The sequence below is a fragment of the Siphateles boraxobius genome, unplaced genomic scaffold, assembly GCF_051911475.1.
Source record: "Siphateles boraxobius isolate OS27281-9 unplaced genomic scaffold, OSU_SipBor_1 130, whole genome shotgun sequence".
Classification (NCBI taxonomy): Eukaryota; Metazoa; Chordata; class Actinopteri; order Cypriniformes; family Leuciscidae; genus Siphateles; species Siphateles boraxobius.
In genome coordinates this window covers 44,941,286-44,965,999 of record NW_027508734.1, presented here as the reverse complement: position 1 = coordinate 44,965,999, position 24,714 = coordinate 44,941,286, and the positions used below count along the sequence as shown (strand labels likewise).

At 37.3% G+C, this 24,714-nt stretch overlaps 3 protein-coding genes across 5 annotated transcripts; 1 reads left to right on the top strand and 2 right to left on the bottom strand.

Moving 5' to 3' along the window:
- Positions 1 to 1,019: 1,019 nt before the first annotated feature.
- On the bottom strand, positions 1,020 to 12,210 carry LOC143737768 (bolA-like protein 2). Its single transcript, XM_077229636.1, has 3 exons — positions 11,976 to 12,210; positions 11,702 to 11,799; positions 1,020 to 1,388 (listed from the first exon to the last, which is right to left on the bottom strand). The coding sequence occupies exons 1-3, from the start codon at positions 12,036 to 12,038 to the stop codon at positions 1,289 to 1,291; spliced, it is 261 nt and encodes an 86-aa protein (XP_077085751.1). The 5' UTR covers positions 12,039 to 12,210; the 3' UTR covers positions 1,020 to 1,288.
- A 331-nt stretch (positions 12,211 to 12,541) lies between these two features.
- slx1b (SLX1 homolog B, structure-specific endonuclease subunit) lies at positions 12,542 to 19,366 on the top strand. Its single transcript, XM_077229629.1, has 5 exons — positions 12,542 to 13,012; positions 13,123 to 13,174; positions 14,908 to 15,228; positions 17,621 to 17,836; positions 18,778 to 19,366. Exons 1-5 carry the CDS (start codon positions 12,840 to 12,842, stop codon positions 18,805 to 18,807), a joined length of 792 nt encoding a protein of 263 aa, XP_077085744.1. The 5' UTR covers positions 12,542 to 12,839; the 3' UTR covers positions 18,808 to 19,366.
- Positions 18,742 to 24,116, bottom strand: LOC143737764 (uncharacterized). 3 transcript variants are annotated; one of them, XM_077229631.1, is made up of 8 exons: positions 23,903 to 24,116; positions 23,557 to 23,675; positions 23,191 to 23,301; positions 21,346 to 21,399; positions 21,024 to 21,170; positions 20,747 to 20,869; positions 20,617 to 20,649; positions 18,742 to 20,497 (listed from the first exon to the last, which is right to left on the bottom strand). In XM_077229631.1, the coding sequence occupies exons 1-8, from the start codon at positions 23,907 to 23,909 to the stop codon at positions 20,486 to 20,488; spliced, it is 606 nt and encodes a 201-aa protein (XP_077085746.1). In that variant the 5' UTR covers positions 23,910 to 24,116; the 3' UTR covers positions 18,742 to 20,485. The 3 variants fall into 3 exon arrangements, with proteins under 3 accessions (XP_077085746.1, XP_077085745.1, XP_077085747.1); XM_077229630.1 differs by having other exon boundaries at positions 18,742 to 20,649; positions 23,903 to 24,113; XM_077229632.1 differs by lacking the exon at positions 23,903 to 24,116 and having other exon boundaries at positions 18,742 to 20,649; positions 23,509 to 23,638.
- Positions 24,117 to 24,714: the final 598 nt, after the last annotated feature.

Sequence of the window (24,714 nt, the reverse complement as noted above, 5' to 3'; positions counted from 1 at the left end):
ACTACCTTGGTATTGTAAGACTTTGTTACCATGAGCTTCAAAGGTTATTCGTTGCAATAATCATAATTTGTACTTGGTTCTCAATGGTATTTGTCCAACTTATGGAGAACAGGGAGCCGCGGGATAGTTCAACAAAAAGTTGTCATAAATTCCTCATCCTCGCGTTATTTTACACTCAAATTATTTACTTTGCTCTGTGGGACAAAAAGGAGAAGTTTTGAAAAATGTTCGTGCTGTAATTTTTGATACAGTGAAAGATGATGGGGACATGCGTATGTGTCTTTGTGTCAGGAACATACTGAAATATCAGTTGTAATTTGAACATATTGTTTGCCAGGTGTGGTCAGCATTCATTTATGTTTTTACAGTATAAACGTGTTACTTTGGTAAATTCCAGCTGAACTGAGGTAAAGAATCAAAACAGACTAATATAGTTTTAGATTTCAGAGCTTTCGAAGGGAACTTTTATTACATATATAATATATTATGGGTTTCTGAACAAAGTTAAATTGGTGGCCATATTTTCTGTATCGAAACATTCTGTCTGAGCAATCCTTTAAAGTTTAAACCTTTGGCAATTTCACTCCAAAAAGACAGAAATGATAGAAATGTGACTAATGTAACTTTCAATTAAATCGAACAAAAAATACAGTATGACAAAATGAATAAGAAATAAGATTCTATCTCAGTTACTAATATATGTACATTGATCATTTGACTCCTTTGTACAAACAGGCAGATGTTCCTCCACTGAAGCACAATATGCTCTTTGGATCATTGTCAAATCATGATCAAGTTATAGACTACACAAAATTGTGGAGTTCATGCAGCTGGAGTTCTGCTATCATTAAACCTAATGGGGAAAAATTAACAGTATTGTATGTTTTGTTGTTGGCCATATTTTCTAAATCGAAACATTCTGTATGAGCCATCCTTAAAAGTCTAAACCATTAGCAGCTTTCACTCTAAGATAGAAAGAAAATATGTTATCACACATTAAACTGACAACAACCAATAAATTCTGTTCAGAAATGTTATTTATTGTCAGCAAACTACATTTCAAAGATCCCTTGTATAGCACATAATGCATTTCATTCATTTGCGAGGCGTTTTGCATAAGTGACAAAAATTTGAAGCATAATCAGTTTATAAATACAAATCAACTAATTTCCATTACATTGGTATTATTTTACTTTGAGGGGAATAATGGAAGCATCAACAAATAAAAAAGTCCCTGCTGTTTTATTTGATGGCTGCGTGAATGAGTTTTTGAGCGTGTCTGTACGCGTCATTGTGCTTTCTGTTTCTCCCACTGCTCTGGTGTCAACGTTTTCTGCTCGAATGCATGGATCTCTTTCAGCTCCTCGGCAAGGCAATTATTCACCAGCCTAACAACAAACATAAACACAGACATTTATAAAAACATCACATGAGGTCAGTAAGTCTATTGATCCCAGCATGCCTGTTCCTCACAGCTTGCCCCCTACAGATCCATCCTCTCTAAAGACAATACTCTTCCACATGACTTGGTCCTGTAAAAAAAACCAGATCATTCTGCTAAGCCTGCACATCTGCGTTCGTGTCTGAGGCACTCTCAGACAGCTGGGACACATGACCTTTGCACAACACTCTCCACTGACTGCATCATTGATTCCATCAAACCATTTTTAGTTACATTTTCAGGTGTTCTGTATTTGGCTGAAACAGCATGCCAATTGTTTTATTAAATGGCAATATCGACTACTGATTTGAAATGCAACCTGCTTGCCGCATATCAATAATATGCAATAAAATGAGTGATTAACCCTCTGGGGTCCTTCGGCCCAAATGGACCCGAAACATTTAAATATTTATTTTTTAAAAATCATAGCTTCATCGGAATGGTCTGAAATTTGGTGAGGGTTTTGGTACTTGGTATATAAACACCCAAAAAAATTGGGGACAGGTATTGAATAATCAAAGTGGTTGTAAAAAAATTTGTCACACTCAGGACCTTCGGGTCCAAATGGACCCAGCATAGGAAATGAATGGGAAATTGGCAAAAATGTGAAAATACCGAGTTTTTTCATGCGTACAATCTACAAATCAGCCACGATCCAGAAAAAAAGCACACAACAGTGAAGGGGTGAATCTATAAAACATCAAGAGTGCAAAACAGACACATCCACACACACACACAAACACACTTTTATACATAAAGAAACTAAAAAATTCAGATTTCATATGTGTTTTGCATTTTTAAAATGCTCAGTTTGTCCACCAGATGGCATCCATCTCATTTCAAAAATTGCTTTCATGAGGTCTAGGCTTGACTCTAAAATGAAATACAGCTTTAAAAAGCTTTATTTTTATTTTTATAATTTTCTATTATATTCAATGGGGGGGGGGGGGAGGGGGGGAATTGGGGGAAAATGGGTCATATTTATTGCATAAATATTAATTATAAATCATAAAATTATCTCAAAACACCAAAGTAGAAAAGAAAAAATATTATAAAAAACAAACAAAAAAAAATGATGATTTTCTTTTAATAAATATGAATCCCACCCCTCCGGCCCATTTGGACCCGAAGGTCCTGAGTGTGACTCTGAAATGAAGGACCCCAGAGATAACAAGGGGCACATTTATTTATGTTAATATTAATCAAGAAATTCTGATCAACATTAACTGATCTTTCTTATACAACTGCCCTTCTATATTGTGTTAAATTGACTGCACTGCAAATAACTTACTGTTAAAGGTGCAGTAAGTGATTTCTGGATTGGTTTTGCTATGTTTCACAGAACTAAGATATGCTGTTGTTGTAATGTTAGCTATAATAACAGGTAGGGGTGACCCCGCATAGTCGAAGATTTGATGCTTCAATAGGAAGAGCCTGATTCGACTACCAATCTCACAATCGAATCTTCGCAGAGGTGTTATGAAACGAGGATTATGTAATTTTGGCTATATGGGGGTGCTCAATGTCTGACTTGTGATTTCACATAGAACTACTGGTTTTCTGTCGATACGTTAATATACAGCCTATTATGATAATGCTGTAAATAAAAATGTGCAAAGAAAGAAGCTTTTAATAAAGATTTTTAACATGCGTGAAATAAATCCAAACACCCCGTGACATATTTAAGTTTTACTTTCGATCCGTGACCGACAGAGGAGCATCTTGGCGGTAGGGATTTAAATCTTTAACAATGTCTGGGATAAGAAAATCTAAAGTGTGGATGCACACCATCAAATAAGCAGATGAACCCAGAATATGCATGCAACGCGTTCCTCTTATAGAAAGTCACGTTAAGCGTTTCTTTATAATATGGTTTTCTATGGGAGGAAAATGCTTAACGTGCAATTAAACGCATTGCGTTCATATTCTGGACTCATCTGCTTTTCTGTAGGCTATATAGTATGCTTTATTAATGAGGTGTGTCTTAGGACATTAAGCAGTTGAACGTTTTTCACGTTAAGCGTTTTAGAATGTACTTTATCCAGACACATAATTTGAAAAGACGCAAACAGACACAGGCAGAGTGAAAGACTGGACTTTTTTTCTCTCGATCAGGTAGAGTACAAGTGATTTCAAAACATTTCAGCCAATTCTACTTTGATTTGTGGATGCGATGAACATTTTTAGCTAAAAAGACTGCCACTCTAGTTTATTGTTGTTTCTGCTGTTAAAAAAACAAATGTGACAATTCTGGCTATACTTTCAGAATTTAAATAATTTCTTTATTTTAATTTTATTTATTGATTACTCAGGGTTATCTAATTTAACTATTTGTGGCTTGTGTTTTGAATATATGTTCCCCTGCACTGTAGGCATTTTGCACACATTTGTTCTGCGTCTTGTGACTTCATTCTGACTTATTTTTTTATTAGAAGGTGTATTCTGTTCTAATTTATTCCTGTAAATTAATTGTTGATTATTTTTCGGTGCATATCGATGTTGCGCTGTAGGCTACTAAGAGCCTGCTCACACAGGCAATTTAGCCGATTTAATTTGATTTGCATGTGAAATGCAAGTCCTGTCTGGAGTGTGGCCTTCCTGCAGTTATTTGTTAGTTGTATTAAACCAAAATGTTTTTATACACTTTCGTCTATATCATTGTGTGATGTTCTGTACATTGCAGTTTTAAAATGTTAAAGCCCCGCCCCCTCACCAACCCCACACACATGATTCGACTATTAGGCGACGATAGGCAAGACTTGACGATTCTGATTCGACTATGAAAATCCTTAGTCTAGGACAGTTTTGAGTGTCATTATTTGTGTAGAGCTGGTGTGCTGCTGGCGACTAACAGCAAACTCTTGGTTGTACTGTTTGTTTTTTGTCCTTCATTGTCGTTACTTATCTTCGCTTTATTTTTCGTTATTATTTACTTCAGTTACTATAAAGAGACATCCACTCTTGTGTTGCATGTTTGTGCATTTTGGGGATGGAGCAATGAAATGTGCTTGTTTGGGTTGATTTGTTTGGGTCGTGTTCAACAATGTTTCTCAGAAATCACTTACTGCACCTTTAACTTGAGAGATGAAATTCACATAGTGATTAGAAAGTTTTGTTAATTAATAAATGAAACAACAGGCATTAATCATGTGTACACATTTAACTTTTTATATTAGTTCGTATAGAGAGGTCCAAAACCACACTGAAAATCTGGGATCAAAATTGTAACTAAAAATGTAAAGACTCCCTGTGGTAAAAATCAAGTTTTAAATGTTTTATATGTCTATGTGGTGTGTTTAATATGCTTTAAAGAAATCATGTGCACATTCATAAGTCAACAACATTTCTGAGTATTTTCTCCTTAAAACTGCAGTAAAAAAAAAAATATTGTATTAATTACAGTTGTGTCCGACGTTGTAGAGAGCGATACATAAAATGCATTACCATTCTGATACATCAACTGGTATTCGAGCCTGTATAATTAACTCTTCCACTTCTTCTGAATCAGTTTCTGGTTAAAACATTTATGGCTAAATTAAAGCAGTATTTCCACTTGCCACATTGTGCAGCGTTTACTATGATAATGTTGACCAGGAATTCTGAGCTGGTGTGACTGAGTAGAGGCGGGGACTAATATGCATATTCATGGATTCTTGTTTCCTAAATGAAGCAAGCCTTCTATGGAGCTAGAATTGTGTCTTTATTACATGCAAGAAAATAAATGATCTGAGAGAAAAAAAAAAGTTTGAGAGAAAAAGTTATAACACTGATAGCAAAAAAGCATTTTATGAGAGAAAAAAGAATATTTGAGAGATAAAGTTCATACCAATAGCAAAAAAGTATTTTCTCATAGAACATAAAAAAATATAAATTTGGAATTTTTTTAATTATTTCGGAGAAAAAAAATCTCTCTCAAAATACTTTGAAAAAAAATCTCAAATATATATTTTTTTGCTATCAGTGTGAAAACATTTTCCCTAAAAAAAAAAAAAGTGTTCTCTCAAAACGCTTTTCTTTGCTCTCGATGCAATTTTTTGCTCTCGTGTCAGGATTTGAGATGGTTCTCACTGCAGAACATGAAATCCACGGGGAGGAGTCGGATCCAGATCCAACTCCTCCCACCTTACATATACCTAAACCTACCCATCTCCGCCCCCTGATCCCTAAAACCCACCCCTAATCCCTAAGCCCACCCCTAATCCTACCCATCTCCACCCCTTGGATCTTGATCCGACTCCTCCCCGTGGATCTCATGTACTGCATTGAGGTGCTACTGCAGGATTTTGCTTTTGTTGTGAAAATTGTGTCATGGGCGGGGCCACATTCTTTTTTTCCTATTGGAACGTTCCTATTGGCCAGTCAGGTGAGCATCGTCTTGTTTTAGGAGTCAAACTGAATCATTACACCATTGTTTGCGTTCGGTTCACCTAGATAGATGCCTCCTCTGCCTTAGAGCTTAGATTCTCTGCCCGAGCCCAGGCCGATATTTCCCGTCACTATCCTCGGGCCGGGTCTTTGATCTAGAGAAGTGCACTCCCAACGCAAAAGATTGCGGTGCGGGACTAGATTTGATGGCCGAGTGCGAGCGCGGGCGGTAATGCATTCACTCTGTGGGTGCTTCTCAATATCCCTCCTCGTCTCCTCGCTCCTCTGTCCTCCATCCTATGACCCGTAAACCGATCGAGCGCAGCCATCTTGAAGGACATCTCAATTCTCTAATTGCACCGCGAGGAGTCTAGGATCGAGGAGTGAGGAGGCTTCCAGAGGAGTCATGAGCGAGGATACACAGGTGTATCCTATGCGGAAGTGTTTTATTGACTAAACGTGACGCATGTATCAATTCTCCTCCCACTTCACATCGGTCACAATCTTTTTAATTTATAGTTTACCTTTGCAGTTTATATAAACCACACATCTCACATATTTCAACAGGGTATCTTGCTTTATTGTTATTCATTATGAATTTCTTAAACAAACTTCAACAACACAAAGGCAGATCCTTTGAGCGCTGGTGATGACACTGTGAAGTGACGCTCGAGTGATCAAGTATTCCAATGTATAAAAAAAGCTTTCATTCGATTCCTCTGTCCTCACTTTCTTTCCTTGCGTCCTTCCCTCACAACCTACAGGGGGAGGAGCTGAGGCGCTAGGAAAGGAGGAGAGGAAAGGAAACGAGATTTTTTTTTCTCAGAAATAATTTTAAAAATGTCAAATTTATATTTTTTTATGTTCTATGAGAAAATACTTTCTCTCAAAACTTTTTTTTTAGTCTCAAATATTATTTTTTGCTATTGGTATGCAAACTTTTTCTCTCAAATATTCTTTTTTCTCTCATGAAATGCTTTTTTGCTATCAGTGTGATAACTTTTCTCTCAAACTTTTTTTCTTTTCTCTCAGATCATTTATTTTCTCGCATGTAATAAAGACACAATTCTAGCTCTATAGCCTTCAAGCTATTTTAAGGCATGAAGAATTATTTTTTTTCCACAGGTATATATCAGTATATATATCATTTTGGTGAAAAAACATGTGCTTTAATGAATAAATTTGACTACAGAGCAGGGGGACTTTTTAAAAAAAAAGATTGATTAAAACAAACGTAAGTTACAGTATTATAAAATGAATTTAAAAAAAAGATTCTGTACCTCTGACTTACTAATATCATGCATGTACACATTTGTGACATGTGAAAAAAACCAGTCACTGAAGCACAAGATGCTCTTTGGATCATTCTCAAATCATGATCATCAGGTTATAGACAGGCTACACAAACATGCGGAGTTCATGCAGCTGGAGTTCCCATTTAGTCGGTCAACTCGGTATAACACATTAGTATGGGATATCGCGCTCTAGCGCCCTCTGCTGAAGACACCTTTATTCAGCGCCATGACGCATGACGACCCAGGCGGGGCTTCCTGCCCACAGCATATAAATGCAGTCATATGCGTCATTCCCTTTGTTCTTCAGCTCTTCACCGTGCTGTTGGAATGCCAACACGCCACATTTTCGCAGGAATAAAAGCCCACGGTGGTGATTCTTGTCGAAACTAAGGCAGAAAGAGAAAACTTTTAGCACAAGATAAACTAGCACAAACCCTCGGTAGTTTGCTGTAGGCCATGCGACATTTAAGCATATGTCGGTGGCGCCTTTGTGCGTTCAGGCTCCAATACCTACCACCCTGGGAAACCTGAATTTGTTGACAGAAGGAATTTCCCTGGGCAGAGTTACGTCATGTGTAGTAGTGATGACAAATGCGTCACGACACAAACAAGGAACTCTGTACGAGAGTGGTGAGACCAGTGCTGTAAGAGCTTCACATAAACTTTTTGGAGTAGTTCCCCTGATAATGAAACACTTGGCCCAACAGGGCAAGCTTATTATTCGGAATGAAAAATACGACTGTGGTCGTATATAAGCAGGCAAGGGGGTACTCCCTCACTGTCCCTGCTGCAAGTGGCACGGATGCTCTTGATACGGGGCAGACCGGAGTCTCCCCTGGAGTGGCGTGTGCATGCACACTTGAATTGTGGCCCAGATCTGGGATTGGTTTTGGCAAGGCCGATGTGGATATTTTTACATTTGCAGAAAACACGGGCCACCCGCTGTTCTCTTGATTATTGACAGAAGTGCCCCGCTGGGGGTGAATGCCCTGTCACAGCATTGCCCAACACTCTAGTGTACGCAGAAGGGTTTGTCATTGATTTTGGTGATTTCTTGCTGGCCAGCAAAGACATGGTACACAAGCATCAATGACACTGCTGTTTAGGGATGGGAATCGAAAACCGGTTCCACTCGAGAACCGGTTCTAAATTTTACGATCCATCGATATTGTATGCCCTCGACGTTAACGAGTCCTCTTATCGATGCTCCTGCTCTGAGTCAGCCATAGTATGTACAGACCGTGAACTCACAACTGTCCCTTTTGTCCTTTATCAAGCACCATAGCACCGCGTCCAAAGATAATCTTTGTCCTGCAAAGTCTTATTTGATCAGTGAGTAAAATTGTCTCTCTCTGGTAATGTAGATGAACCGCTGCGCTTGTGACAGGGCGCATGTTAAACTGATCGAGCAGAGAGAGAGAGAGAGAGAGAGAGAGCCCCGGTCGCGCGCACGCACTCTCTCTCTTCGGAGCAAGGCGAAAGTAGGCTTCACCGTCTCAAAACTAAGCGCTGTCTTCCTCTCTCCCTCGCACATATTAATCAAAATAAACGACACGATGGTAAGGTAGGGAGACTAAAGTTTTATGTGGAGCATTCGGAGATTTGTTTTTCCTGAATTGCCGCTGGGTGTGAATTGTGCTAAAATACGTTGCCTTATCTTCTCTGAAAAGTCTTCCGCACATTCAGCTGACATAATCACACTTCAAATAAACGAAAAAAAACGATCCAGTGATGAAATGTTTTCTGTGATGACACACATCTTGTGGGATGTCCCAACTGGCGGGATAATCACACAACGCGCACACGTCCGATAATGACACGTCCAATTCGCGAACTAATGACTCATTTGAACCGATTCGTTTTAATGAATGGTTAAAACAACTGATCTTTCCAACACTGAACTCACGGGACGTTTAATCGGTGTATAACTAATCGGTAACACTTTACAATAAGGTTCCATTTATTACAGAAATTACATAAAAAGTACAGTTTGCTTAGTCAAGTGTAAGCATTAAAACGACTTGTTTTCCCCCCCGAAAAAGACTACTTTTTCCCACACAGTGCTATCAGGAATCGATAAGAGAATCGTTAAAGAATCGGATCGATAAGCAGAATCGTTAGTGGCATTGATATTGATAAAATCTTATCAATTCCCATCCCTACTGCTGTTAAGGACACTGTGGTGTCTTTCCCTATGCAAGGACCTGCCGTCCCAGGCAGGAGGCAGATTCTGCAGCCTCGGCCAGCACTGTGGTCTCTAGGGCCCAACCAGTTGAGGGAGGGAGAATCTGATTGAAGCTACAAAACAGAGTGCTTGCATTTTGAAGTGCATTACGTTGAAGTAGCGCGCATTTTAAGCTTGGTGCAGGCGAAGACCTGTATCGCCATAACAGTGCCCCATTGAGGGGATACTGATTTCTTCTCCAGAAAACAAAACAAAAAAAACAAAACATTCCACGCTGGAACTTTATTGGACGGCCGTTGCGGCTTGTCATGAGCACATTAATGTCATAAGCACATTAAGGACCCGGGTATATTACATTTTGAGAGCGTGAGCTTTTCAAAGAATACTCCTTTGGCCGCGTGGGTAGAAGAACATTCTCTGCGGATGTGCACTATCTAGTGTATTTGGTTTCAAGTATTTTGGTTTTCAAGTACTCTCTCTCCCACCTATAGCTGGTGTGTGGTAAGCACAATGGCACTGTTTTACTGGGGCTCCCGCCGCATCATCTAAGTGGATGCTGCATACTGGCGTTGGTTGAGGAGAGACCTTTGACATGATTGTGAAGTGCTTTGGTTGTACGGCAGTAGCCTACATAAGAAACACGCTATATAAATTCTTCATTCGTGTCACTCACGCATGCGCTGTTGTGCGTACACCCTCCTCGGTCACAAAAATTGGGCTGCACATGGACGGAGTGCGCGGACATCCGCAGACTCTCCTGATGGTGATAACGACATCACATGGACAGTGCGCGGTCGGTCATGGAACTCAAGAGTTCCGTTCCGTCTCACGCACAGTTTGGAGCGCAAGCTTTTCAGGGTATACTGTACTCTTTTGGCCATAAGGACAGAAATACATGTTTTGCGCATGTGAAACATGCTAGGGAACTTTGTTTCCATTTTCCATATTCACTACATCTTGTGCACAGTTGAGTGTGCAAGCCTTTCAAAGTATACTACTTTGGCTGCCGTGAGCATAGAAAAACACATCCAGCCGGCACACTTGCTGGTGAACTTTGTTCCCAAGCGAGCAAGTCACGTGCGCAGTGTTGTACACGCACAGTAGACCCTCCTGACGTAAATTACGTCATGCAGATGGTGTGCATAACGCGGATAGCCAAAGTATACTTTGGGCTTTAAGGTCTGCGTTTTAGGCTTGTACATTATGTCCTAATGGTAGATCTGGAGGCTATGTGTTAACCTCCGTTTGAGCCTTTAGAATACTTGAATATAAGGATGCTGCCCTGTCATTGGTAATCTCCATGCGCTATTGGTGCATACCTTTTGCACCTGATTTGCGCTTAGTGAGGTTGTGTCCGAACTCGACGTCTATGCCTAAAGTCATGTCGGGAGTGCGCCCTCGTTCGAGCTGCCTGCCCTGTAAAATCTCTGACTCAGAAGAAGACAGGAGACTTGCTTTGTGCCCTGTGTGAGTTATACGCATGTACATTGAGCAGATACAGGCTAAACGCTTGTCTGACCAGCCTTTTGTCATGTTTCCAACTCGGCTAGTGAGAAGCCGCTATCTAAGCAATGTCTTTCACATGGAATTGTAGAAAGCTGTCTATAGCAGGTAAAGAGTTGGTTCTGCCTGGAGGGGTGTGTGAGAGCTCTAGGGCATGGAAATGTCATGGGATTGGTTTAAGATTTTCGTGCGGATGCCAGTTATAGGCATCACTGCGCTCGTTTGTCGGGTGTACCGGCAAGATCTCAGTGCGGCGATGGTAACTCAGGCCATGCTCACCGCAGGGATCCTTTAACCAGGGTCCAACGCTCTTTTGAAAAAGGGTCATGTGGCGGTGCTGGTCCCTTACGTTTAGTTCAGCGATTTGGCGGGCGTGAATATAGGTCCCATAGTAATGTGTTGTACCGAGTTGACCGACTGAATGGGAACGTTGAGTTATGCATATAACTACTGTTCCCAGAGGGAGGGAAACGAGGTACAACACCTCAGGGCCCCGAGCAGTCGGGATCCCGGTGAAGAGCTGGACTGAACAAAGGGAATGACGCATACGACTGCATTTATATGCTGTGGGCAGGTAGCCCCGCCCACGTCGTCATGCGTCATTGACCTTTCAGGCGTGAATAAAGGTGTCTTCAGCAGAGGGCGCTAGAGCGCGGATATCCCATAGTAATGTGTTGTACCTCGTTTCCCTCCCTCTGGGAACAGTAGTTATATGCATAACTCAACGTCCTGCTGTCATCATAAGCGAATGGGGGGACATTTTATATTCAGATTTCAAACTGAAAATAATATTATAACGCGAACATTAAAAATTAATACTACTAAGAAAGGAGAAAAATAGAAGCATTTTTTACTAGTGGTTCCAGTGTTTTGTATTTTCCAAAGGAATCGTGAGGAGAAGTAGTAACTCACCTGTGTCTCTGCAACAATGCTTTCCCTTCAAACTGAGGGGATACAACAAGAACTTTAAAACTGGCAGCACATCTATTGGGGGACGTGTCTTCTACATCCTGAAAGAAAAACGGATTCTGGCTAAATGCACAGAGTTTACTTATTTTCGCTAATTAACGTTAACTGTTGAAATGTGAAAAAGCAAAACTGCCTGTTTTACATCGCATAATGTATATTGCATGATCTGTAATTCATTCATATTCCACCTTCATCTGGCTGTGCAGTTGTTACATACCACGTGTATCGCACCAATCTCCGCGATCAGTTTTTCACGAATCAGATCTGGGGTGACTGGCATATTTCCTGGGATAAAGTATAAGCGTTGGTGACGACGACGTTTTTATAAACGCTGAGGTAAATGATGTCAACGTAAAGTAGACAGCAGCGTCGATCTCTTATAATTATGCAGTAACTACCGGTATATGCCTTAGAAAGGAGGAGCTTAGTAATAAAAACACCCATTTGGGCTGGGAATGTTACAGAGGCCACGCCTCTTAAAAAGAAATGGCCAATCCCTTTATCGAAGTGTTTACCAGAGGCATGCAAACTGGCCAATCAAAGCCGAGAATTTGGGGTCCTTGTTGTTATCGGTGTCCTCTTCGTTTGCTTTATTGGAAAAGCCAAATCATTTAATCAGGACGATGATAAAACCAAATTAAATCAATACAGAAGGTCAAATCTCCTTTTTAATAAGGTGAAATATATACTGACATTCACATTAATATTTTATTCGTTTAACAAGTGACTCCTGAATTGTATATTTGGTCAGGCCATACCCGGAAATCTTTAACGGGCTAGTTTGAAACGAAAGAGCCACTAAACCAAAACATATGAATGTTTTGATGATTCAAGTGGAGAAGAAAAAAAGTGTTTAATATGATGCCATATTTATTGATTTTAAATAAGAACGTTATATTATAGGATATAGTTATATCGCTTGAGATAAGGAACTCTTGAAAGGTGCTGTATAAATGGTGAAATTGTTAAATATTGCCAAGTGATTTGAAAAGATGACATGTAAGTTATGCGCTTCAAAGAAAAATCTCTACGTTATTAGCCCTCCCTCTGCAAAGGTGTTTGAGCTACTGTAGAAAACAGGATGGTGGTAGAGGTGGAGAGTTTCTATGGCGTGTATATGCTGTACTGTACTAACCCGAAATTCAAGGGTAGAATATATATTGGCTTCACTGTGGACCCAGAGCGGCGTATCGGTCAACACAACGCAGGACGACACCGCGGAGGAGCCAAGAGAACCAGTGGCCGAGGACCGTGGTAAGATTTCACATGGCAAACATATTATGACCAGATCTGTAGATCAGAGATATGTAGATCTGGTTCTGTAGTAAATGTAACTTACGTTGTTTTTTTTAATTCATTTTAAGGGAGATGGTTCTTATCATCCATGGCTTTCCATCTGATATTGCAGCTCTTCGGGTAAATATACTATTCTGTTTATGTATATTAGATCTTGTCATTCATTTGCCCTTTGTACAAAATTATCTTCTTTATGCTTACTTTAAAGCTACAATATGTACCTTTTTGATAAAAGCAATGTTATTAACAAGCCCTTACTTTACCCAAATACTCTATAATACTGATTTATATTTTTAGAGTTCGTCGGACTGATGTTGTGGGAAATTGCATGCATGCTAGGATGTGTCTGCAATCACATACTTCCCTACTATGTAGTGGGTGAAAAACAGTATGTGACAAAGAAGTATGAAGTATAGCTTCAAGAAGTATAGCTTTCCTGTAGCTCAAACAAGCTTGCAATGCCAAGGCCATGAGTTCGATTCCCAGGGAAAGATAGAACTGATAAGAATGTAAAATGTGTACATTGAAATGCAATGCAAGTCGCTTTGGATAAAAGTGTCTGTCAAATGCATAAATGTAAATGTAAGTATGTCCGAATTCACAGTACTCATAAAAGAGTAGGCAAAAAGTACCCGACCGGATGTCCTACTACTACCAGCGAGATTCTGAAGTGTGCATATGATGGACACTTTACTATCCCATGAGGCCATGGGAGAGGATTTGTGAAGGGTAGTGAAGTGACGTTGACACCAATAGGTCACATGTCAGTGACAACATGGCGAATGTAGTACGTCCGGATTGCATTCACAAAATACAAATTCATATAGAGAACATACTTTTTTACCACTGGAAATGTAAGTACTTTTTTAAAATAAGTACCTACTTGATTACAAATGCAGCCAGAGTAATATCCGTAGGCAGAGAGGCCCTGTCCCAAATTAAAGACTAAGCCTTCGCATTCTTGTTCCGAGTCCACACTCCTTTTGTTCTTGTTTTACGGTGGTTTACATCCAGCTTATTGGTGCGTTACCGTCAACTCTGCTCCGTAGTGTGGATCTTTCCCACCAACACACAAGCACAAGCTTAAACAGTTAAAGAAAGAATAAAAAAATGACTAGATAAAACATAAAGTGTGCCATTTCGGACAGGGCCAGAAAAGTAGCTGTGGCTGTGGCTTGCGTGAAGTTAAAAGTTGGTTGTCACAACGAACCAGAAAAATTGATAATGATTAATTTAAAACCCGCTCTGATAAGATGATTTGTATCCATGTGTGTACACTGGTGCCTCGAACCACATTCATTTGAGGAGCACAGTTGAAGACCAACCAAAATAATGTTTATAATTCTGCAAGACACATTCAGTTTTATTGATTTGTAACCGCTAGAGGGCCGAAAGTTAGGTAGTGTGGCATTAAAAATAATGGTAACACTTTACAATAAGGTTCATTAGTTAACATTAGTTTATTTAGTAACTAACAATGAGCTATACATTTGTTACGGTATTTGTTCATCTTTGTTAATGTTAGTTAATAAAAAAATCCAGCTGTTCATTATTTGTTCATGTTAGTTCTCAGTGCATTAACTAATGTTAAGAAGAATTCAATAAAGTATTAGTAAATGTTGAAATTAACATTAACAAAGATTAATAAATACTGTATAAGTGCAGTTCATTATTAGTTAAAATAATGAACCTTATTGTGGTGTTACCATAATAATAATAATACAAAAATTGTCCAAACAGATTGATTCATATAATTGTATAAGAGTAATGAAAATAATTGAGTGAAAACAACAAATTGAACAGTAAAACATCCAGACACATTACAGTAATAACCATCATCTTTCCTCTGCTAGTTTGAGTGGGCTTGGCAGCATCCGCACACCTCTCGTCGTCTGTCCCATGTTGCCCGGCGCAGCCGTAAAGAGTCCAGTTTGCAGTTCCACTGGCGTGTGGTGTCAAACATGCTTCGGGTGGCGCCGTGGAATCGACTCCCCCTCACTGTGCGCTGGCTAAAGCAGGAGTACCGGATGGATTTTGCCCCTGTGCTGCAGCCTCCTCTGCACATTCCTCTAGCGTTTGGCTCTGTTCATGCTAAGAGGAAACCGCAGCACAAGTGTGAGGAGCAAGAGGAGAGGCAGGTGGAGCGGTGTGTGTTGTGTGGGGTATTTGTTAAGGTTAGTTTCACTCTGCTTTCAAATTGGTTTTAACCCTTGTGCATCAATTAAAAAAAGTTACTCATAGGTACATAGAGGACAAAAATGTCCGTATCCAAAAACTGTCATAAAAATATTATAGATTTATATTTTTTTCCACTTTCACTGACATCAATTTTTTAACCAGCATCAGCTCTAATCATAATGACCAAACATTCATTAATTTTCAGAATTTTAACCCTTAAAATGTGGGTTTGTTTACATAATGCCACTGTTGTTTTTTTATGAAAAAAAGAAAAATAGTAATTATTTTCAATTTACTAAATGCTAAGCAGAATTTTTTTTCTTTGATTATTACAGCCTTGGATATGTCAATCATTAAAAACAACATTAATTTTGATGCATTAATATTTTTTATGCAGTATCAGATTTAAAAAAAAGCTACCACTCAGGCCCATAAAGGACAAAAATGTCCATGTCAAAAAAGTGTCATAAAAATATTATAGATTAATATTTTTTTACACTTTCACTGGCTTAGATTTTTTACTAGCATCAGTTCTAATCATAATTACCAAACAGTCATTAATTTTCAGAATTTTAACCCTTTTAACGTCGGTTTCTTTACATAATGCCACTGTTGATGTTTATAAAAATTAGAATAATAATAATAATTTTCTATATACTAAATTCTAAGCAGGATTTTTTTTCTTTAAATATTACAGCCTTGGATATGTCAATAATTAACAACAATATTAATTTTGATGCAATCATATTTTTTATGCAGTATCAGATAAAAAACAAAACTACCACTCAGGCCCATAAAGGACAAAAATGTCCATGTCAAAAAAGTGTCATAAAAATATTATAGATTAATATTTTTTTACACTTTCACTGGCTTAGATTTTTTACTAGCATCAGTTCTAATCATAATTACCAAACAGTCATTAATTTTCAGAATTTTAACCCTTTAAACGTCGGTTTCTTTACATAATGCCACTGTTGAAGTTTATAAAAATTAGAATAATAATAATAATTTTCTATATACTAAATTCTAAGCAGGATTTTTTTTCTTTAAATATTACAGCTTTGGATATGTCAATAATTAACAACAATATTAATTTTGATGCAATCATATTTTTTATGCAGTATCAGATAAAAAACAAAACTACCACTCAGGCCCATAAAGGACAAAAATTTCCATGTCAAAAAAGTGTCATAAAAATATTATAGATAAATATTTTTTTCCACTTTCACTGACTTAGATTTTTTACTAGCATCAGTTCTAATCATAATGACCAAACAGTCATTAATTTTCAGAATTTTAACCCTTTAAACGCTGGTTTCTTTACATAATGCCACTTGTTTTTTTTATAAAAATTATAATAATAATAAAAATATTCCATATACTAAATGCTAAGCAGATTTTTTTTTCTTTAAATATTACATCCTTGGATATGTTATAGGTTTGGCTGTGAGAGCACTTATGTCAACGAAAATCTTCCAGACAAAACAATCACCATTTTCTGTGAAAACAAAAACAATGTGTTGTGGAGCTTCTAAACTTCTACATCAAAGTCAAGCTCACCTTTTATCTTTGTAAAAAAACAATAACAAATGAAAAGGTGCAAGCAAGTAATAAGAAATGTGTTTGAATGAAAAAAATCCTCAAAGCTCAGTAACTTTTTGACCTTTTCAGTTTTCACATGGCAGGATCTGTGACTCTGCCAAGGGTATGACTCATTTACATGTGGTGGGATTTGTGATTTCCAGTACAATATAATTTCTTTCTTTCAAACTGAAAGAAAGAAAACCCACACACACACCTAAAACTTTCAGTACACACATACAAACCACACTCTGACATCCATACCAACACACCCACACAATTATAGCTTCATAATTTATCTAATTGGCTCTATAATATGCATAAGCCGAAAACAGCAGAAAACAACAATAAAGTGATCATTTGCTTTATATGCCAAACCTGAAAAAATGGCACAATCTGATAAAAAATAGTAAAAATGTAAATTTTGAAGCCTTGCCAACAGAATGAAAGCCTGTTAAGAAAGATTGCATCATTTTATAGTTGAATGGCACTGGGATTAAAAATCGCAGTTTTAATGGGTTTCAATGGGGACATTTTTGTCCAAAAGGCGCTGAGTGGGAGTATTTTTTGTACCTAGTGCAAAATAGATTTTTTAAAGGAAATGAAGGTGAAATATTAAAATTCCAATAAAAATACACACCTGTAGCAAATTTCATGCAGTTAGCATTAACACAGACAAAGTTATCAAAAAAACAAAACTGAAAAGGACAAAAATGTCCATAAGGATGCACAAGGTTAAAGAAACCAGCTCAAAATGTTGCAGGAATAACTGTCTGCATCCTTTATTCTTTTTTTTGGTGATTTCAGGCTGTGGATAGACTATCTTGTTTCCACCCTTCCTGTCTTTTGGTTTGTCATCTGATTTGCCTGGCTAAACACTTTCTGAAGGCAGACCCTTCCCACTTACTTCCTGTCGAGGGAAAGTGTCCTGGCTGTCATCACTCTGTGCTGTGGGGGAGTTTAATACGCCATAAAAACGGCTGTTATGGTGATTTGGAAGAAATGACCTCATCCTCATCTCAGGTCAGCTTTAATATGGTATCAGAGTGTATTAAAGGAATAGTTGACTTAAAAATAAAAATTCTGTCATCATTTACTCACCCTCAAGTTGTTTCAAACCTGTATGAATTTCTTTTTTCTGCTGAACAAAAAGAATATATTTTGAAGAATGTCGGTAACCAAACAGTTGATGAACCCCATTGACTTCCATAGTATTTATTTTCCTACTATCAAAGTCAATGGGGTTCATCAACTGTTTGGTTACCGACATTCTTCAAAATATCTTCCTTTGTGTTCAGCAGAAAAAAGAAATTCTTACAGGTTTGAAACTACTTTAGGGTGAGTAAATTATGACAGAATTTTCATTTTTAAGTGAACTATTCCTTTAAAGGGACTATGTGTAGTTTTTTAGGTATTTTATTATCTAAAATCAAAATTGTTATTCATAAATATGTCCTCAATGGTGTACAAATACCTCTGCCAATGATCCGACTTATCCTCGTAAACGAAGAATTTATTATCTTTATATACATGTGACGGGTAGGTCCACGGAGGCTTTTGAAAAGTCGTTTCACCATTTTGAAAAACTATAATAGCAGAGAGGGTCAGAAAGTAGTAGGCCAACGCGTTTTCGTTCGTTTTGACGAAGTGCTATTAGAAGACATCCTGTCATAGCTTTTTGGTACATAACAGCTACCGTAGATGCAACACGCATTTGAAAAAGCGAGGCGCTGTGTTGTCAATAAATGTAACCATTTAATTAAAACCCCAACAAGGATTAAAGTTATTACAAGCATATTTTCAGTGTTTCAGTAATGTTACAGAGATGTCAGATATAGATAGTGATGCATGACAGCTAAATTTATTAAAAACTGTGCTTGGAGTCAAGTGAACACTGCAGCTTTTAGTGAGACAAATTAAAGAACTGATGCAACTCACTAATTGTTCTTTATTCTTTTAAACAGAATCATTGGACAGATGAACTACAGTTGTGAAGAATATGTGATACAACCGTTTGTGCATTTTCAGAAGTAATCACTGGACTGGATAATGACAGCTCATCAATGTCAAGGCATCTGTACATTCTAAGAAATGTGGAATTACCAAGGATACACAGATTGAGATGAAGCATTTAACTCAGTTGATCTTTTGAAATAAAAGGATCTTCAGACATATTTTAAAATATGAAATAAAATATTTTAATTCAGCAATAATAATTGTTACAACATTGCATGTAAGCTCAGTCATGCTGAGAGTAATGAATGAATGAATGACTGTTTTTAAAACAACTGTGAAGTTTTTAAATGTGGATTTTTTTTATCTGATATCATGTGTGGTTATATTTATTGATCAATAAATCATTGAATTTGTATGTGTGTGTGTGTAGCATTATTTTCTCCCTATTCCTTGGTTGCAATGTTAAATTATCTCTAAAACAATTTTTTTATTTGTATGGTTAAACAAGATGGAAACATAAACATTAGTAAGAATCTATAAGCTTTGAGGATGAAATATTGATGCAATGAATAAAGTCTGAAGAGTGAAATGTGTAAACTGCAGTGCAGTGGCTTTTTATTATTGCTTGTTTTGCTTGAGTTGTTTTGCTTGAGTAGTTTGACAACTAATAGCGAATTGGAAGCGGGATTACCTGTGCAGACAAGGAGGTCTGAAAGCAGTCATAACAGTTCTCACAATTATTATAATTTTTGTAATACTGATGATCAGTGCTATTGGTGGGACAGAAATACACTTAAGTCAACAATGGTTGTGCCCACAATATAGATTATAAAGGCATCACTGGAGCAACAATAATTCGATGATATCTGTCTGTACTGTCAATTGACAAGGTGATTCAATTATATATTTTAGGTATAAAATAAACATTTCCTATTGAATGTAAAAGAAAGTTAATATAAATTAAATGATAAAAAGTGATGACATTTTTAGAAACATGTTAAATATGTTTCATAAAATATTGAGTGTAATTTCACAGTAATTGTTAGTGAAGGTTTAAAAGAATAATTGTATTGCTTTCTAAAAAATAACTAATTGTACTGCTAATTTTAATGGAAAGCAATGCGTTACATTACTTTTGAGTTACTTTTTCTCATCTGTGCTGTGCTTTCTTGCTTGTTTGTTTTCTAATAAAAAAAGTTTTGGCAAATGTAAAGGCCCTTTCGCACCAAAATTGCAAATGCAAATTCACGCCTGTACAGTAGAGGGTACAGCTCAAACAACCCTTTCAGATGTGCTGCCATTATGGATTGCCATAAAGTAAGATTAAATACATAAAGTATAATTGTATTATTGAACATTTAATTACTGTCAGTTTGCATTTCACTGTTTTTATTCATGTTGAGGAATACTGAATCTGCTTTTGTGCAAGTGAGATGAGTAAATGCATGCTTACATTTAGACTACAAAAACTATCATGTTCACAAAGCGCACACAATGCCTCTGCACCTCACTCCCGATTTCTCTCAACATGCGGACATGAGAAGTGTCAGTCGATAAATGGGAAAACAAAGTAACTTGCGTAGCTTCTTTGAAAAGTAACTCAGATATTTTGTTGTAAATGTAAAAGTAATGCACTACATTACTAGTACCTTGAAAAAAGTAATCTGATTCCGTAACTCAAGTTACTTATAATGCGTTACTTATCCCCAACACTGTTCACAGATACCTGAAATGTATAAAAGTGATCATTCAATTCTGATACACATGTTGAACAAACAGTGGTTATATGTTGTCGATATATATTTCTCCAGGGTCTGAAGGTCTTATCACTGAAACTGTCCTCCCCTAGGATCTGGAGGTCTGTTAACCGTAATTACCGGCTGAAAAAAAAAGTAAAAACACAATGAGTGAGTTTTCATATCTTCTAAAACAGCATCTTACAACATGACCTACAGTTTGAGTTTCACAGGGTCTTACCACACTAGACACGGGAGAGCAGCACTGAATGACCTTGCAGCAGTACGCAGCTAATGTGGCAGAAAGGGAAATATGGACTGTCAGCACCAGCTTTTGTAATGCTAGGTAATTTTCTAATCCAATCTGTGGGTAAAAAGATCCAAAAGTCAGTTATTTATATAGGACTTTATACAATACAGTTTGTTTCAAAGCAGCTTCACAGTAAAGTTCATCAGTTAGGAAACTCAATTCATAAATCAGCATGGATTAAGATCACTAACATTTAACTGTTACTTACGTTTAAATGTTTACATATTGGGTTAGGGGAGGATCCTTTTTCAGGCCAACACGGATATAATAATGTATCGTAAACACTAAAGTTCATGAAAACGTAGATCACACAGGCCAAACAGACCACGACCTGCATTCCTAAACAGGCCTTCAGCTGGAATTTTTTTTTAAAAATACAAACACAGTGTCATTGGATGCACCAAAACAAGAGAATTTTGCATGCTTGGTGACCAAAAGTTTATTTTTCCTTATTGAATTAAATAAAATTGCTTATGACAAATACACATGTTTTTATGTGTCTGACAAAACGTTATGATTTGAAAACTTACAGTTGGGATATGAAGATTCTGTGCAGCTATAGCCAGACTTCCAGCGATTATTATCTACAAAAGGGAAAGATCAGAACTTATTATATGTTGTGTCCTTAGAAAACATTCCGATTTTAGCCCTTGACTTTTCTCACTTGTTACAGATATTCAGATTGACCTTGTTTCAAAATAGTTTTACTGACTGAATTGGATATGATTTGCAACGCTGCAACACTCAGCATGTCTTGACAATAAGGACTGCCCAATAGCCCATCCAGTGCGAATATAAACAGTTGACAAAGAAACCATGTGTCACTAATTTGGATCAGTGCATTAGCTCTTAAAGTGACAGCAGCCTAATATACTTGCTGCTGTTTGTGTCCTTAAAGGGATAGTTCGGCCAAAAATGATATTTAACCCATGGATTACTCACCCTCAAGCCGTTCGAGATGCATATATGGAAGTAAAATAATGTCAAATGTTTTTGAAATAAAAAGCCTGTTTAATTGCACTACTTGGAAAAAAATAGGCATTGCATTAACCATGCTTACATTTTAATGCATTGTATTTTTAGGGCTTGCATTTTTATGGGCTGAAATTCAACATGGTTGAATATTTAAGCTGTGAATATTTTAATTAAAAACATATTCGTACGCCGTACGCCGACTCCATCACCCGTGAACGCGCGTCGATCGTTGCCGGAAATCAGATATTTTCATTTATAAAGTTTTAAATATGTATATTTTTACGACCAAACTGCACGGATTACCCTCAGAAGGCCTTCGTTTATCCCCCTGGAGCCGGATGGATTACTTTTGTGAAGGATGTATGCACATTTTGGGACTTGAAGGACGTGGACCCCATTGCTTCACATTATATCCACTGAAGGGTCTAAGACATGTTCTAAAATAACTGAAAATGTGTTCGTCTGAAACATAGATTGACATATGCATCTCGAACGGCTTGAGGGTGAGTAATGCATGGGTTAAATATCATTTTTGGCCGAACTATCCCTTTAATGTAAATTAAACAACAAAAGAAAATCGCTCACTGGTCTTGACTGAATAACTCTTGGAACTTTAATGAGGATTAATCTATTTCTATCATGACAACTCTCAGAAGATTTCTAGCATGGTAATGGATATGACAATGTTAATGTATTTGGTCTTGGCAGAATTGATCTGTTACGCTACTGCTGCTAATATTGCTAATGCTGTTGATTATTGTTGCTGTTGTAGATTGCTACTGCTGTTGCAGAGCAAGTACATAAAATATATACAGTCAATACATGCCGATATGATGCTGTGAGACATAATATGCTGCTGCACAAATAACATACATAAAATTACCCATAGCAGAACTATACAGGTGGAGCTGGGGACAGTGAAGGGTTTCAAACTGCTATAATGAATGCTAACCAGTCATTTAAATGTTGAGCAACAAGCTCATTGGCTGCAGATGCGACATGAACTAGTCTGCTTGTGCCATGTAGTAAACAACGTGAATATCATCAAGTTATGTTAAGGACCCATCTTTTTTTATTCTTTTTTAATCATTATTATATTTTTGTGTGAGGTGGTGTCAGTGAAGATTTTGTCATGGTAAGTAAAAATTTGAACAACTGGCCAAACAAAGAATAAAAAATCCTTAGCATTGAGCCCTGGCTTTATTCACTGAAATGAAAAGTGTGACAATAAGTCGCAGTCTCCCTTTTATCCAATACTATATTCCTGCAATACTGCAGTTTATAATTATTAGTGTTTTATTATTTTTATTGATTATCAGGCCTACTTAATTGTATCCTATTTATCCACACCTAAAGGCATTCATCAATGCAACGATCACTCAAAGTGTAGGCCTACTTACAATCATGGTGGTAATAATGCCACTCACTGGCCATATGACCTCATCTGCAGGCTGTACAGCTAACACCAAGCTCACAGATGTTAAAAACACAGCCAAGGCAATCTGCGTTACCTGTAATGAACCACAAACACATTTACGAAAATTAACCATGGGTGTATTATATCAAATATTTTTCTAGTTGGATTTTTGTACTGTAAAAAAAACAAAACAAAAAACACTATGACAACTTATTTGCAATTGTTACCCCACCATTATAAAATGAGATTCTAACACAAAAACGTTTACTACAGTTATTCTGTGCAGTTAGTCATTTCATACCATGAAAAAAAAGTTTGGCAGCGGTTAACTTGTAAGGTATAAACGTACTCCTAGTATTTTGGGTTCAGCCTCCAGGTATTTATATTTTTGATTGGTGTTTTTCTGAAATCGGATGTCCAAAATCTCTCCGGGGTTCCGATCTTCTCCAGACTCTATCTGCGGTTCATCTGTACACAACAGTTTCATGATTAAAGTGATAAATACACGAAGGATACATTTATAAACACGATAAGTCGCCAGACTCATATTAGTTTTGATTCATTTCAGCAGCATAAATAAATATATAAATCTGTTAATTTCATAGAGGGAGAAGAAACCCTTTTTGGATGAATTCCAGGAGCATTCCTAACAAAATGAAGCGAAAAAATAACTCGCAGATAGAAACGTAGCCTACCTGCCATTTTGCGGATCCCCTAGAACGGCAGCCTAAATTCTTGCGAAAATACTGGCAATATTTTAAAATAACTTTATTTTCTCCGCGCACTTATCTCTTCTGTTTTTGAGTGAATTGGTCCCTCCCCGTTACGTAATAATCGTGTTCGACAACATCTGAGAACAGTTAGTCAGCTGACAGCAGCCCCGATACTAAATAAAAACCCGAAAAGCATCCACATGTAGTCTTGTAGTATGATAACCCTTAGAAAAAAGAAGGTTATTCAAGTAGCCTATGCTATTATAGACTAGCCTACTTCTTTTAAACTAAAAACAAGAAAGTATAGGCCTATGTAGGCTACTTCTCAGAAACTGCACTTAGCTAAGTGCACTCCTGGGCAAAAGAAGAAGAAAAAGCCTATGCCCAAAGGGGCTAAACACTAAGCTTTTAAATATTATTATTGGTCAGAAATTAGCTAAATTTAAGCAAATGTAGCTACTACTTAGAAAGCCATTTTTTTTTCTATTTTTTTTTTTCAGAATATGAATTTCGGAGTGTGTATAGAAGTTTAGCACCAGTTTACCCACTGTCTTATAAACCTAGCCTACATGTTTTGGCATCCAATAGCCTACAATAGATTTGATGTTTTAAAATATTGATTTATAAAGAAAATGTATAAAGAAAAAGTCGCCTTTCAGTATAAAGCCTACTAAATTAGTAGTTTACTGAGACTTTAATTAAACTAAAAAATGTGCTACAAGTATTTGACAATTATCAGTATGTACAGTATAGGCATGATAAGGTTGGAGTACAGTTGCAGTACAAACGAAAAA